We start from the raw sequence: 15,687 nt of genomic DNA on the forward strand, positions 1-15,687 counted from the left end.
GGGCACTGCTCAGAGCTCCTAGTTCCCAGCTCTGTGCAGAGCCACTCATCCCCATGGCTCTCCCCAGATAACGAGCAGTGGAGGTGGAACGGGAGAACACACACCAAGTTTTATTGGGAGAAGGGAGTATTTACAGGAGCAGGTAAAAGAGAGGGAAGTCACACAGGGTGGAGAGGGGGCGGGGAGACTGTGGGTACAAGGCAGACAGGGAACACGGTGACCCCTGCACCCACCCCAACCCCAGGAAGGGCAGGGGAGCAGCGAGGGCCCAGGAAGACCAGGGCCGGGGAAGGACAGCAACAGGGTCTGAGTCCCTGGGCAGGGGGGCTCAGGGGCTTGTAAACATTGACCACTCTCAGAAGGGGATGGGGGTGGGAGAGGGCTCCCCCTATACTTCCTCACAGGGTTAAGGCCTCTCCAGGCTCATGGGCCCCCTAAGTCCAAAGTCTCTTTAGCTGGGGAGAAGGGGCAGGAAGAGACAGGAAGAGTGTCCCCCTTCCCCTGCATTGGCTGCGGCAGGGGTGGGGGGGTTACATTCAGTCACAACAGGAGTCTCCCCCACACCTGGCAAGAGGGAAGGGGAGCTGGGGGCCAGCAGCAGCAAACACTCCCCCCGGCCCGTCACCCCTTATTGCTTTAGAGAGAATATTGTCTTTTCAGGGACGCTAACACTGTGGGAACCAGGGAGAGGCAGGTGGGGGCCCCCCACCCCGAGGCCAGCTTGATCCCCCAACACTGACCTAGTTGCCACTTTGGTGCAAAAAAAAAAAAAAGAAAAGAAAAAAAAAATCCAACAACAGAAAACCAAACACCATCTTTCTGGGACTAGATGGGGAAAGAAACGGGCCACTCCCCATGTCCCCAGGGCAGGAGGGAGAAATACATTCATGGAGGGAGGCAGTGGCGAAGCCTTGCCCTAATACTGCACTCTGAGCAATGAGGTCAATGGGAGGAGCTGGATGAGAAACCCAAAAGACAAAACTGTTACAAAACCCAAAATGGGCAGAGACGAACCCAAGTAGGGGACCGGGAATAAGAAGTGGGTAAGCAATAGAAGAGGCAGCCTCCTCTGACCCAGGAGCCGCACACTTCTCTTCACCCCAACCTTACCCAACGGTAAAAAGCGCATCATATCAGACCCGGGAGGCCACCCGCTCCTCTCCCATTTGGTCAGCGGAGGGGTCAGGTGCAGAGCTGGGTGGTCCACATCTTACGAGCTGGCTACAGGTTGGGGCCCCGGGCGGCAGCCCCTCTACTGCAACCCTAAGCCCAAAGCCACCCACTCCTTGCCTTTGAGGCCCCTCCTCCTGCCCCCTTCACTGGAGAAACAGCTCAGCCTTCTCTCTGCAGCCTCCGGAGCAATCATCCACCCCCGCCGCTCACAGGGGTGAGGCAGCTCAGGCAGGGGTGAGGCGGGGGCTTGTGGCCCAAAGAATACATTCACGTGGCAAGGCAGAGAGCTGGGGCTTTCAGGTTCAAACCCAGGGTGTCCCCCAAAATGGCAGCGGTGGGAGACGCCCCTCACCAGGGCCAGAGTCCTGCTGCCCCACCCTGCCAGCCAGAGAGGTTGGCACGGCCTGGCCCCTCCCGTCTACTCCTTGGCCAGCACAAGATGGCAGCCAGAGAGCTGGGGCCGCTCGTCCAATTTGTGCAACTGTCCCCCAAAGCAGCGAAGCCAAGGGGCTACTTTGGCCCCACCCCGGACACCTCAGCCAGCCCCAGTGACAGGAGCTGCTCACAACGGGTCTGGCGGGTGGGGCTCAGACAGGCCTCCTGTGCAAACTGCTGGCCCCCAGCTTCCAGTTACCCCATGGCCCGCCTTCTTGGGGGTAACTATGGCCTTGGGGGCCAGGCAGGACAGGTCCACGGGGCCTGTGTCCCCACTGCCCCAAAATAACAGTGTGTTTTTTCTTTCAGCCTCCTAACCATTTTTTTTTTCATTTTTCATCTTTTTTTCTTAAAAAAAAAAAAGCCAAAAAACAAAAACCTCTGTGGACCTTCCATTGTCACACCCACTATCCTCACAGCAGGAAGGGGTGTTTAGAGTCTAGTTTTTAACAATATTTTTGCCTCTCCTAATGTTTTCTTCAAAGTCGTTTAAAATTAAAAAAAATAAAAAGAAAAACCCCCTCCCCCAGTCTGTAAAGTGCCTCGTGGTGGGTGAATTAAGGTGCATCGTGTGTTTGTAACAAGTGCTGGGGACCCCGCCCCTGCCTCTTCCTCTGCTCTCTGCGGGGAGCCTGCAGGCTGGGACCCTCGGTCCACGCCGCTGTGGCTGCCCTGGCCTATAGCCCAGGGGCTGGGGGTCCGGGCTGGTCAGTAGTCATCCACGCTCTCGATCTCACCAGAAGATCCGTGCAGGGAGTACCCTGAAGCCGGGGAGAAGCTGCGTCTGAGCTCTCTCCTGGGCTCCTCCTGCCCTGTGCCAAGGAAGTCCCGCTCCTGCCCCAGCCCAGCTCACCCAGGATGCTGGGGTCTGAGTGCAGCATCAGTGCCCGCCTCTTGGCCTTGCTGCCCTCCCCGGGGCCGAGTTTGGTGCTGTGGTTGGCCTGGAAGGCCGTCTGCAGCGAGGCGCTGCTCAGCCATGCCTCCTAAGGCAGCGGAGAGGAGGGTGAAGGTCAGGAGGCGCCAGGCAAGCCCACCCCAGCTGCTGGTGCCGGCTGCCTCACCTGCTGCTGCTGCCGCTGCTGGCTGGCTTTCTGCTTGGCCCTCCGCTCCAGGAATTGTTTGGCAAATTCTTTGGCTTCCAGCGTGTCCCCCAGGCAGGAACGGATATAATCGTGGACATCATAGGGGGATTCCACCTCCTTGAGGATCGCTACAGCCATGGGCACTGCAGGATGAGCGAAGGCTGTCAGGGCCCCCTGGCCGGGTCTGGAGACCCAGGTCCCGCCCACCTCCTGGGAGCCGCTCGCCCACCGTCCAGGCTGCCCGTGGCGCTCAGCGTGTGCAGCATCTGCTCGCACCACTGGGTGAAGCCGTCCTGGGGCCTGGGAATGCCCTGCAGCAGCTTCAGCAGCTTCTCTTCTTCCTCCGTCTTTTTGCGAATGGGCCGACCCGATAGGTGGCTGTATGAGTCACTGAAGGGGGAGGGTGAGTCAGGGTTGGAAATCAGCTGGCAGGGGTGGGGGGGGGTCTGCCACCTTCCCCCTCAGGGCCATCCCGGAGCCTCCAGGTGCCACGCCCACCTGAGAGATGGGCTGCTCCGGCTGTTCTTCAGGCCGAGGCCACGGACCAGGCTCCCGCCGCTCTTGGGGGTGTCCTCCCAGAGCCCCAGGCTGCTGCTGCCGCCCCCACTCTTGTCTGGCCCGCCCCACAGTGGCCCAGCCTCAGACACCCACTGGTTCAGGGGGGCAGTGCCCAGGCCCCCAAGCTGCTACAGATGGCAGAAGATCAGAGTGGCTCAAACAAAGGCACCCCAGAAAAGCGGATGGGGAGGCTTGTTTAGGTGGCAAAGGGAGACAGGTGAGGTGAGGGCCACAAGAGCTGTTGCCATCATAGGAGAGGCTGGGACTGGGGCTGGGGCTGCACAAGTCTGGGTTCAGTGATCCCCCTCCCTGTGCCACCCTGGAAACTGTAGGGGGAGCCCGGGAGGTTCCCGGCCTGCTCACCACTCGGTGGTTGGGGGCCTGGGCCCGAGCTGGCTCCCGAGGTGGGGGCTGTTTGTGCAGCTGCCGCTCGCCCTCCAGCTGCAACTCCAGGAGCGTCTTCATGGACAGCCCCTGCTTGGCCAGGCCAGCCCAGAGTGGGGGCGGGGAGCTGGGTGCGGGGGGCACGGGGACCGCCTGCTGCTGCTGTAGCAACTTCAGCAACAGCTCCTGCTGCCGCACCTAAGAGGGGAACATGGTGAGGGGACCTGGCGAGGGTTCTCCCCCCAGCCAGCTGAGGCTTGGGAGCACCCACGTGCTTGCGCCGAAACAGCTCTTCCTCCTCCTGCCGCCGCTTCTGCTCCTCCTGCTGCTGCTGGCGGCGCTTCTCCTCTCGACGCTTGCGTTCCTCTTCCTCCCGCTTCGCCCTGAGCTCCACTTCTCTGCGCTCCTGGAACTGAGACCAGTGGCCCATCAGAGGGGAGAGCTGCAGGGGACAGCCTGGGGCCTGCCTCGGTCCACCCTTCATTCCCAGGGCCTCAGCCCCAGCCCCAGGATGCCCACTCACTTTATGTTGCAGCTGGAGTTGTTCTAGAATTGGACCCTGAGTCGAAGAGTTAATTGGTATGTCCCAAAGACTGGCCTCACCACCTGCAAGGGGCAGGGGGGCAGAGGTGGCTGCAGGTGGGCACTCGGGCCCACTGATCTAGTCCAGCCGCAGCAGTGGGCTCCCCAGCCAGAATGGCAGCTAGGGGCGTGTGGGGGTGGGGAGCAGACCCCAGACCCCATTTCACCCGGAGACTGCCTTGGGGGTGGGGAACCAGTCAGGCCACACACCTGACTGTGATGAGGCTGAGGTATGTACGTCCCAGAGGCGGCCCGAATCCGGCACTGACAAGGACCGGCTCATCGTCGGGAGCAGGTTCTGGTCCCCGCCTCTGAGGAGCAAATTGTGGATTCTCAGGACCCCAAATCCATCTCTGGTCTGCCCCCATGCCCCCCCCCACCCTGTATCCTGAGGGCTCACACGCACCACGCACCTGGGGGGTTTGAGCGCCTGGAGCTGCTGCAGGAATGCCGTGAGCTGCTGCTGCTGCTGCTGTGGCGGCGGCGGCGGCGGTGTCAGGTCCCCCAGAGCTGCCTTTTCTCGGAGCGCGCATTGCGGGAGCTGGCGGCTGCAAATGGGACAGTGGAGATGGTGGGCCACAGAGCCAGCGCCGGGCCTTCTCCCAGCCCACCCCAGGCCCCCCATACCTGCTGACCAGCTGGAGAAACTGCTGGTGCTGCAGCTGCTGGTACAAGGCCGCCGCGGCCAGCTCCTGTTGCTTCTTCAGCCGCTCCTGGTCCATGTTTCCCTGCTCAGGTGAGAGCTCGGCCAGTGCCCCCAGCAGGGAGAAGGGGACTCTGCTGGACTCCTGCCGGCACCCCTCACACCCTGTCCCTCCATGCAGGGGAGAAGCGGCTCACCAGTAGTGGGGGAGGTGAGGGCCCTGGGGCAAAGGGCACGCGGCCCCACATCTTGATCACCTCGCCCAGCGGCTGGAAGCCCTCATCGCAGCCCCGCTTCACCAGCAGTGACATGGAAAAGTAGCCGGCCTGGAACCACTCTGCCATCTCCTGTGTCGTGAAGGGGCCTGGACAGGGAGCGAGGGAGCGCGAGAACCACTGGGGTCACAGGGTATGCCAGAGACACCCTGAACCAGAACAGCCTTGAGCAGCCCTCCCATCCCACACAGGTACCTTGGATCTCGCCCTGTGGGTCCTTGTAGAACCACTTCCGGGCAGCCCCATGGCTGAGCGGGAGGGCAGTGGCGGCTGCAGAGTGGCGCAGGCCCTGGGTCTGCATGGCAGCCGTGAACTGCTCCTCCTCCAAGGAGCTGTCCTGCAGAGAGGCCACCAGCTTCTCCGCCTCCTGGATGCCCAGAAAAAGAAGAAAGGCTCAGCTGCCAATCTCAGCAACATCAGGATGGGGATGGGGATGGAGCTTGAGCTGGGGCCGGGGCTTGGGCCAAGCAGGTCAGGTCAGAAGTGGGAAGGGTCCCTCCCGCTTTCTCAGGCCCCCACACCTGCTGCAGGTGCTTCAAGCCTTCATCATCCTCCAGATCTCCGGGTGGGCCAGCAGAGGAGCCCACCCCGGGACTCAGCTGGATCCCCCGAATATCATCTGGAAGGCATGAAATAGGAGGTGGAAGGAAGGGCGGGGAGGAGACAAGATAGCTTTCGCCTACTCTCACTCCAGAACACCACGCTCTTGCCATGGCTCCTCAATGTGAATGCCCTGTGTGCCCACCCCCACGAGTGGGGAGCACTTTCTCCCACAGCCCCAGCGCACCCGGGAGGTAGGCCATCCTCCCTTCCTACCTTCGGCCGCTGGGGGGTCTTTCTCTGCAGTTTCGTCCCCATCCCCTTTTGTCCCCCAGAGTGGGCCCAGGGTGGGCAGTGGGGATGGGGAGCTGGACTTCTCCTCCTGAGGAGGCAGTGGGGTCAGCTCCTTCCCACCTAGAAGAGGGAGATGGCCAGAGTTCAGAACCAAGGGCTGGGCCTGCCACGCGAGTTAGCACAAGCCCTTGAGTGTGGCTGGAACCGCGGGTCACACTCCCTTAGGCCGAGTCCACCACTTCACTTGGGTCAACTCAACTAATGGCAGAGGGAATGCGGTGCCCTGACCCTCGCCTCCACGCTGCCAGACGCGGCAGGAACGTATCACAACATCGCACAACACCACACAACACCGCAGACGTCACTCCAGGTTCTACAGCTTCTTCAAGGGACTTTCAAAGGTCATTTTGATTACACCTGATTTCTATCTGGTACACTGCCTTAAAGACATGGCTCTGCTACCCCCTGGTTCCTCCCCACCTCTCAGCACCCTTCTTCCAGATCTAAGTAGCCTGATCCTACAGGTAGGTGGGCAGCCAATGCCCAGCCCGGCAAAGAACACCAGTGCCCGCCCGGCCCGGCCCCAGGCCCGCTGGGCACCCCGCGGCTCACCTGCCTCAGGCCCTTCCTCCTCTAGCCCTTCGGAAGGTTCCTCCTCCTCCTCCAACCCTTGGAAGTCCAGCTCCTGCTCCTCAGGAATGGGCTCCTTGGGGCCCTTCTGCATGGGGCCGGGGTGGGGAGCAGAGAACAGCTGGGGTGGGTGGGGAGGAAGAGGACCCCGGAAGGGCAGGTTCCCACCCTCGCCTCCTCACAGATACCTTGAGAGGCAAGAAGGCCCCAGAGGCATCAAAGGTGCCCATTTCTTCATCCTCATCGTCCAGGCACCACTCTGGGAGCCCATCCTTGTCCTCCTCAAAGCCGTCAGGCGCTCGGCACCGCCGCAGGTGAGAGCTGCCTCCCCCTCCCCGCCCCTCCTCTTCACCACACCCTCCTCGATCCCCTCGCAAATCAAATTCAAACTTGCGCCGCCGTTCCCCATGTTCCCGCCAGCCAGCAGAGCGGGGACCACCATCTGCACAGGAAAAGTCAGGGAGAAGAAGAGTGGGTACCCAAGCGAAGCCGGCGGCCCCCTCTGCTGCAGCTCACGGAGCACCTCCAGGGCTGCTATCCCGGCCACTCCCACACCAGCCAGCCTCTGCTCCCTCCCCGTGGCTACAGGAGCCCACCCTCTCATTACAGTTCCTGCTCCCCACTGCCCCCGCCAATGCTACCAGGCCCCAATCTCACCAGGGCTGGTGGAGCGCCAGCGGTCGCCGTCTCGCCGGGGCCCTGCCCCGAGCCTCCAGCTGCCCTCCTCCTCCTCCTCCTGTTCCTCCCGTAGGGAGCGCCAGTTCTCGCTGTCTGAGCGGGCGTGCTCCTTCCTTGGGCCAGCCCCTCCCTCCTCAAAGCCACATCGTGCTGGGAGATGGGAAGACAGGGGCAGTTATTAGAAAGGCAGCGTGGTGCCTGGACCCTCAAGAAACGTGGGGGGGCCAGCTCCAGGCCCTCCTGCCCCCAACACCTCCGAAATAAGCACCCCCAGACTGGGCCACCCATCTTGGTCCTCCCCGCCGCCCCGGCCGCCGCCCTCAGCAGCCTCGTACCTCCATCCCGCCTTGCTGACTTCTCAAACCGCCTCTCGCCTCTGCAGCAGGGGAAACGTGTGGGTCAGAAACAGTACAGCCTCCCCTGCCACCCTGTGCAACCGCCCCATGCCTTGTCCACTGTGCCCTGAGGCAGTGGAGGGAGGAAGGGGACAAACGAAACCAGGGGTCAGGAGCACCGGGATCTCAGACAGGGCTTATCTGGTGGGCCTCTGTTACCCTCTAGCGACAGGACCCAGGCCTCCCCTCCCTGGCCTGCCCGGCTCTGCGCCATGCCCCCTCCCGGCCCCACCTGTCATCCCAGCTCTGGCTGCGCTGGATTTCCCGGGGGCTTCGTCCAAAAGCCCCATCGCCTTCTTCGATGCTTCTTTGGTAAAAGCAGCTGTCACCACGGCCGCGGCCTAGAGAAGAGGCCAGATGCACACTGAAACCTGCTGCACGTTCTCGAAGTCAGGGGCCCAGATCTTCCCGTCCCCAGGACACGCCATCACCCCTCTACCTCGGCTCCGCGTGCTGCCCCTGCCTCGGGAGGTGCCAGCCAGGGGGGGGCCAGCCCCTTTCCCCATCAGCCTCAGCACAGCCACGCTGTTCACTGACAGGGAGAAGTTTCTCTGAGGAGGGAGCCAGGGGTGGGAGTGAGGACCCAGGCACCCGACCACCCCCACCCCCACCCCACAGCACCCTCCCCGCCTGTCTCCTCAGCACTGGCCCCTCTCCTCCTAACCCAACCCATGGCCTCCCCTCCCAGGCTCCCGCAGCCTCAGCTCCTGGCCCGGTCCCACCTGTTCCTCCTCAGTCAGCGGCTCCAGAGCCAGGGGCTGCAGTGGCTCGTCCTGCAGCACCGCGGCGAACTCCTTGTCCTGCAGCTCTTCCGGGACCTGGCGGTGGGTTGGGACAGCCAAGACACCACATGCTGCCAGATCCCCTCCACAGGCAGAGGCCACCACCGCCAACCCCCCTCGCCCACGCACCCACCTTGTTCTCCTTGACGTAGAGAGCCAGCATTTCCTCTCGCCCATAACGGTAGTCAGCCAGCTTGTATTTGGGCATGGCAGGGGACGGGGGTGGGGAGGCCACGCTGCCACCCCCGGACAGGGCCCTGAGCCTGGACACGACACAGAGAGAAGAAGACAGAGGTCAGGGCAGCCTGACTGTGCTTTCTCGAATCTCCACGGCAGCCGAGGCACAAGTGACTCACCACTCAGGCCCAAAGTTGAGTGTCTCTGCTGCCATCGTGGGGCTGGGCGTGTTTCTGAGAGGCCGGGGGTGGGGAGGAGGGGACCTGGCGTTCACTGTCCAAACACCTGTGGGGGAACAGGGGCCATGAAGAACAGCACACGAAGGAGACCTTTAAAGCGCAGGGAGGACACCATGGGGGACATCCTAGTGGGCACAACAATGGGCCCCGGACTAGCTGGTGGGTCACCTGGGGTCTAAAAGGACTCACCTGAGCCAGCCACGTGGCCACTCACACCATGAGTTACCCAGAGATGAGTCCAGACGGTGAAAGACCTGGGGGAGGCGAGGAGATGGGAAGCTCGAGTCCTTTCGGCCTCCGCAGGGCAACCACCCTTGGCCCGGGGCTCACCTGGCAGCCTGGCCCGGGAAGCAGGAGGGCAGGGGCTGGTGCTGGAGTGAACGAGGGTACCCAAGCCACTGGGAATTGGTCTGGCCTCAGTAGAGCCTGGGAGGGACCTTCACATCTGGGAAAGACCCTTAAGGAGAGCAGGGGGGAGGAGGGAGGGTTCAGGACATGGCTCTGCCAGCAGCCCTGCCCTGCCCCGCATGACAGGAGAGGTCCATTCGCCGGATGGTGTCTCTGGGCATCAGCACCCTCGCCACCCTCTCTGGGAGGCTGAGACAGGAGGTGTAGTGAAGAACTCGGGGAGGGAGGCAGCCGAGGCCAGGATGGACGTTCAGGGCAAAGATAAAAGAAAAACAAGCAAGCAAGCAAGCAAAAACCCACTAGAGCCACAAATAGCTTACAGAGAAAAGGTCAGTTACGGAGAGAAGGATTAGAAATAAATCTAGGAGCAAAATTCTTTCCCTCATGAAAAAAATCAGTTGGCTGCTCAGAAGCTCAAATCCAGGGGCTTGGTCTGGGGAGAAACCCAGTGAAAAGGAGCAGGAGGTGACTCTAGGGCCACAGACGGGTACACGACAAGGACTCCAGGCAGGCAAGCCTGAGCCAAGGCACCTCGGGCTGGTTTCCCCCACAGGAATCACACCCAGACCACCGCCCCCAATCAATAATGGAGGCTTAAACAACCAAGCCACCAAGGGAACGAGGATCTCAGGATACCAGCTGGGAAGCAGCCTCTGGCACCATCAGGTGGAAATAAGGTCAGGGCAATGGAGGCTGATGGGGGCGCGGTGGCAGCCTGTTCCTCTAAGGGAGGATGGAGGGGACTTTCAGGAGGAGGCGCATCCCTGGGGCCCCGGGCAGAGGACTCAAGCGGGTGGGCGGGGTCCAGGTGCTGCGGTGTTGTCACTGGCTGGGAGGGAGGCTGGCCCGGCTTGGTGCTGCAGCTCCCATCAACTCCAGGACGCCACAGTCTGGGAAAGAAGAGGAAGCGGGTTCAACCAGGGTGCTGAGGAGGAAAGGCCATCAGCCCCAGCTGAGCCAGCAGCCCATGACAAGCCGAGGCCTGCTCAGAGTCCAGGCACTCCAGGGGGAAACACCGGGCTCAGAGGCAACCCAAGGCCAGGCTGGCCTCCCCTGGGACCTCTCCTTCCTCAGCCTCGGCTGGATGCTCCAGTGGTGGTGTGTTCCATGACATGAAAAGCCACCAGCCTGTCACTGACTGCAGGTGGCCACCTAGAGCAATCTGGGGACTGGATGAGCCTTGAGGACATCACGCTAAGAGAAACAGACCAGCCAAAAAAGGAGAGCTACCCCTTACTTCTCTTTCATGAGGTCTCTAGAGCAGTCACCCATTGAGGGAGGAAGGTAGAAGGGCAGCTACCAGGGGCTGAGGGGACAGGGAGCTGTTGCTGAAGGGTCCAGAGCCTCAACTGAGGAGGGGATCCTGGGGCCGCTGGTGGTCATGGCCGCACACCAATGTGAGTGTACTTAGTAACACAGAATGGCACAGTTAGAGACAGTTAAAGTCTCCAAATTTTGTTGTATATTTTACCACAATAATCATTTTTTTAAAAAAGCTTTAGGGAACAAAAGGTATCTGGAGATAACCACCGCATACCTAAGTTTTCCCCACTCCAAGAAAAACACCCCACATTCCTTCAAATCAGCCTCAGGAGAGGCCATTTTGGGCCTCCTCCAGTTCATTCCTTCTAGAAGGCCAGAAGCTCATCCTGGAGGCATGAGGGTGGGAGAGAGTAGAACAGAAAAGGGACCACCTGGCCAGCACAATGGCTTATGCCTATAATCCCAGCACTGTGGGAGGCTTGAAGAGAGGAGTCCGAGACCAGCCTGAGTAACAGAACAAGACCACGACTCTACAGAAACAATTCTAAACATTTTTTAAAAAAGAAAAAGTAGCCAGGCGTGGTGGCTCATGCCTGTAATCCCAGCACTTTGGGAGGCCGAGGCAGCCAGATCACCTGAGGTCAGGAGTTTGAGACCAGCCTGGCCAATGTGGCAAAACCCTGTCTCTACTAAAAATACAAAAATTAGCCAGTCCTGGTGGTAGGTGCCTGTAATCCCAGCTACTCGGGAGGCTGAGGCAGGAGAATCGCTTGAACCCAGGAGGCGGAGGTTGCAGTGAGCTGAGATCGCGCCCCTGCACTCCAGCCTGGGCAACAGAGCAAGACTCTGTCTCAAAAAAAAAAAAAAAAAAATTTAAAGCGATGGCCTCACACTGCCCCCTGCCAGGCGCAGCAAGGGCAGCTCTCCTAGGTGCCTCCGGCTCAAGTCACCCATCCTGGCTGTGTCTTGGCTGCAAGGGGCACACAAAGGGGGAATGGCTCATGCAGCCTGAGGACAGCGACACCAAGACAGGGGAGAGAGCAGGCCCAGAGCAGGAAAAAGCCCATGCCACCCGCCTTCTTGGGAAGAAACCAGGAGAGTGAGGTTAACTCTCTAGGCACCCCCACAGCAGGGTCTGGTGCCGGAAGCTGATGGTGCCTGGCCCCTTACTTGGACTAAAGGAACTAGTGGCACACCTGCAGGCCACCATGGGGCTCCCACCCTCCAACAGGTTCTGGACTGGGGGCCCCTCTGCTCCTCAGGCGGCTCTTGGCCAAGTCTAGAGACATTCTGGGTTGTCACCACTGGGCAGGGGGTGTACAGGGCAGCCCCACAGCCAAGAGCTATGTGACTCCAGATACCAAGTGCGCCAGTGCTGAGACGCCCTCCTCTGCGCCACGAGCATGGGCACAGCCCTTGGGGGTCTACTGGGCCAAGGGGAACGCAAGGGAAGGCAGGTGTGTGCACGCTGGGTCATTCTCCTCTCTGAACAGCAGAGACATCATTCCCTAATTACACTGTCCCACGAGGGAAATCTGAAATCCTGCCAGGAGAAAATCTTTGAGAAAAGAATAGTTTTTTTTTTTTTTTTTTTTTTTTAAGAAAAACTGCCTAAGTTTGTCTATTGCAAGCTCTCAGGGCCAGGTATCTGATCCCTGTCCAATGAAGACAAGAGCAGGAGGTGGCGGGGGCTGGGGTACTGCCACCTGCCCGTCTCAGCTTACCCGGCTGAGCTTTCTCAGCTCACCCGGCTGAGGTTTCTCAGCTCAGGGTCTCCTTCTCACAGGCCCCTTCCAGCCTGTCCCCCGCCCTGGCCCTGCCCTCAAGCCTCGGCCTACTTCGGCTCCTCGCCCCTTCCCCACCCCTTCTCTTTCTCGGGCCTGTCTACCCTCACTCCCCCAGCATCTGAATCAATGCTTTTGAAAGACTGCCCCCTGCCGGAGACAAGGGGCGAGGACACGCTGGGCCCGGGTGCTCCAGTAGGCGCCAGGGCGCGCGGGAAAGGGAGCCTGCTCTCTGGGGCTCAGAACTCAAGAGAGAAAGAAAAGACAGAGAACAGGCGGTCCCAGTGCACATTCAGCTAAGAACATTATCTCCTCACTCCATCACCCCTAAAATTAGCTCCAACACAGAGCACTGTGCCTTGGCACAGAACAGAGCCACTTAAACAGAAGCACAGTCCCCAATTCCTCAACACTGGAACAACCGCCCAGCCCCAGGCCTGCTGGAGGGGACCTGGCCCTTTCTCAGGATGGAGATTCTCCAAGCGTGGTAGGGTGAGGACGCTGAGGCTTAAAAAAGAGATGCAAACCCGCATTCTTCGCTGCTGGTCGGTTATCCCAGCTCTCTCCTCTCTGAGCCATCCCAGCAAATCACACCACCGCTTGGCAATTGTCTACAAGTTAACAGTTTTCAAAGGATTTTCACTCTTTACCTCCTGTGATCCCTTTTGCCCACTTGCCCAGCCTTGGGCTCCAGCCAGGGAAAACAAGGAGGAAGCTGCTCCGACAGCGTGCCCCGACATCCTTGACACTATGCAAGACTGGAGGTGCGCACGGTAGCAGTAACCATCCCAAACTCTCAAGCATTATTCTGTGAGTTTGAAGCCATTTTACATTTGTTAGACTTTCAACATCCTTCATCTAGCCGCCTCCTCTCATCTTCTCTCCTCTAAAGTGGGCTATTTTTCTTTAATTCCCAAATTCCAATAGCAGATGTAAAAGTTAGGGCTAACGCATCAGATCACGAACACAAGACTGATGTGTCCAACAGCAGAAAAAGCTAGTCCAGAAGTTTAAGCACATGGTCCACTTGACTAACCACCACATGGGACCCTCAGGGCCCCTGGTCCCCAGGCAATGGCAGGGACACCAAGGCCAGGTCTACCCTCAAATCCTTCCCAATGGCACGACAGACCGCTGGGGGACCAAGACCTACAATCTAAGAAAATCAGATTGGAGCTGGCTAGCCTGGTGGAGGGTGGCTAGCCTAGGTCTGCAAAGGGCACAGGAAAGATGGGAAGGAGAAAGAACCCCAAATCCCCCATGTCGGCAGCAAAGGAGAGACCCTTACTGGTACCACCGATGGTGTTTCCATGCCAAAGGCGAGGGGTTGGCGGGGTTCTAAATTGAAACTGCTATATAGACTCGAAGGGGCAGTGCACAAGAGGGTGGGAAAGCTGACGATCTTCCAGAACGACACTTTGAGAGGCAGGAGGGAAGTAAGGCTTGGGTGGCTGGAAAAAAAAAATCCAATCCAGCTAACAAGTCTTTATGTAGCATCTCCTAGTTCCTAGCACTAGGATGCAACAGACCTGGAGTCTGACCGGGAATGCGAGTAATGACTGTATAACAGAGAAGAGAGACGAGGGGCTTTTAAAAAGTTACTCGGAATTTTTTTTTTTTTTTTTTTTTTTTTTTTTTTAAGGCAAAGTGTGAGAGCTGTGGCCAGGGAGCTGCTGCACGGAGGGGCATGAGCTGAGAAGGGCCTGGCCTGGGACGGGGAGGACAAGCAGTCTCTGCTAAGGAAGGTGTTTCCCGCGGCCGAGCAACTGGGAAGAAGGAGACCCCAATGACCCAGCACTAAGATCGCCGGAGCGAAAGGAAACAGAGGTGAGGAGGACCCAGGCGAGGAGGACCCAGGCGAGGTGCCTGGGTGGAGGGCAAGGCTTCCATGTTGGCCAAAGTCGTGGAACGCTTGGACTTGGGGAACCGCAAGGCCCAGCTCGTTCCGAGGGGAACCCAAAGGCGCGCTGGGGAGAACTCCGGGAAGCGCGGGGCCCGGCCACCCTAGGACGCTAGGGTCGGGGGCCCCCAGGCGGCCCAGGGCAGGGCTTGGCAGGGGCCCGGGGGCGACCGTTAGGAGCGCGGGGGTGGAAGGCAGCGCGCCGGCCCGGGAGGACGGCGTGCCCTTCAGGGAGGGGCGCCAGGTGCGAGGGGGGCGAGCGGTCGCCCCCTAAGCCGGGCGCCGGCCTCCCGGGGCCTCCCCGAGGCTGGCCGGCTCTGGGGGAGGGTCCCGGCGGCGGGGATGGGCCGGAGCGGGCGGGAGAGCGGGCGGACGCACCGGGCTGCGGCGGCCTCGGGGAGGAGACGGGGGAGGGTCCTCGCTGGCGGCCCGCGCGCTAGCTCCGGCGCTTCTCTAGCTCGCGGGCTCGGCGCGGCCGCCGCGGCGTCGGGGGCGGGCCTGCCCCGGGGCTGGGCTGCGGGCCGGGGGCCGCGGGGCCACTGGGCGCTTACCGCGGGCGGCGCGAGGGTCCGGTCCCGGGGCGTGGGCGGCGCGCGGCGGGCGGGGGCCGGGGACGGCGGCTGCAGCGGGGGAGGGGGCGCTGGCGCTCCCGCGGCGGCCGCTCCTCTGTGTTTGTGTTTGTAGCAAGATGGCTGCCCGCCTCGCACCACGTGACGCGGACGCGGGGCCGCGGGGCCGCCCCTTCCACCGCCGCCGCCGCCGCCGCCGCCGCCGCCTCCCTCCGCGGCTCCGGCCCGCGCCACCTCTCCTCGTGCGCTGCTCGCGTGCCCCGCGCGCCACTGCCCGGACGCCCGTCGCCCCCGACAGCCCCCCCTCCCCGCCCCGACACGTGACCTGGGCGCCCGGCTGGTCACGTGACGGGGGCCCCCAGCTGCGGGCGGGGTCGGCCCCAGAGCGGCCTCCTCTCCCCTAACCTCCCCCGGCCCCGCGACGCGCGACCTTTGGGACCGAGGCCGCGGCCTCCTTGGCGGTCGGGTTTCCTCCAGGAAGCCCGCCTGGATGACAGGAGACAATAAAATCCAGAACCCTTCATCAGGCGTCCTGGGATGTGTGAAATAAGTGGCTCAGGCAGATAAGTTGACTCTCAGGAGCCTCTTTATTTTATTTTTTAAATTATTTATTTAATTATTGAGACAGAGTGTTGCTCTGTCCCCCAGGTTGCAGTGCAGTGGCGCGATCTCGGCTCACTGCAGCCTCCGCCTCCCGGATTCAAGTGATTCTCATGCCTTGGCCTCCCGAGTAGCTGAGATTACAAGCACACACCACCACGTTTGGCTTATTTTTGTTGGCCAGGCTGGTCTAGAACTCCTGACCACTCAAGTGATCCGCCTGCCTCGCCCTCCCAAAGTGCTGGGATTACAGGCGTGAGCCACCGCGCCCGGCCCCTATTTATTTATTTTTTTGA

At 60.9% G+C, this 15,687-nt stretch overlaps 1 protein-coding gene across 14 annotated transcripts; it reads right to left on the bottom strand.

The window, feature by feature from the left end:
* Positions 1-94: 94 nt before the first annotated feature.
* Positions 95-15,068, bottom strand: GIGYF1 (GRB10 interacting GYF protein 1). Of its 14 annotated transcripts, XM_054656136.2 has the most exons (28): positions 14,774-14,907; positions 9,912-10,165; positions 9,198-9,324; positions 9,057-9,121; positions 8,808-8,913; positions 8,585-8,714; positions 8,392-8,487; positions 8,109-8,220; positions 7,902-8,010; positions 7,610-7,650; positions 7,254-7,424; positions 6,785-7,038; positions 6,579-6,684; positions 5,949-6,086; positions 5,654-5,751; positions 5,328-5,499; positions 5,055-5,221; positions 4,842-4,942; positions 4,628-4,762; positions 4,425-4,525; positions 4,156-4,238; positions 3,904-4,044; positions 3,612-3,830; positions 3,189-3,376; positions 2,920-3,080; positions 2,670-2,833; positions 2,462-2,591; positions 95-2,369 (listed from the first exon to the last, which is right to left on the bottom strand). In XM_054656136.2, exons 5-28 carry the CDS (start codon positions 8,840-8,842, stop codon positions 2,317-2,319), a joined length of 3,105 nt encoding a protein of 1,034 aa, XP_054512111.1. In that variant the 5' UTR covers positions 8,843-8,913; positions 9,057-9,121; positions 9,198-9,324; positions 9,912-10,165; positions 14,774-14,907; the 3' UTR covers positions 95-2,316. The 14 variants fall into 14 exon arrangements, with proteins under 14 accessions (XP_054512111.1, XP_063671544.1, XP_063671546.1 ...); XM_063815474.1 differs by lacking the exon at positions 9,912-10,165 and having other exon boundaries at positions 95-2,386; positions 3,189-3,373; positions 14,774-14,937; XM_063815476.1 differs by lacking the exon at positions 9,912-10,165.
* Positions 15,069-15,687: the final 619 nt, after the last annotated feature.

This window comes from Pan troglodytes, chromosome 6, assembly GCF_028858775.2.
Source record: "Pan troglodytes isolate AG18354 chromosome 6, NHGRI_mPanTro3-v2.0_pri, whole genome shotgun sequence".
NCBI lineage: Eukaryota > Metazoa > Chordata > Mammalia > Primates > Hominidae > Pan > Pan troglodytes.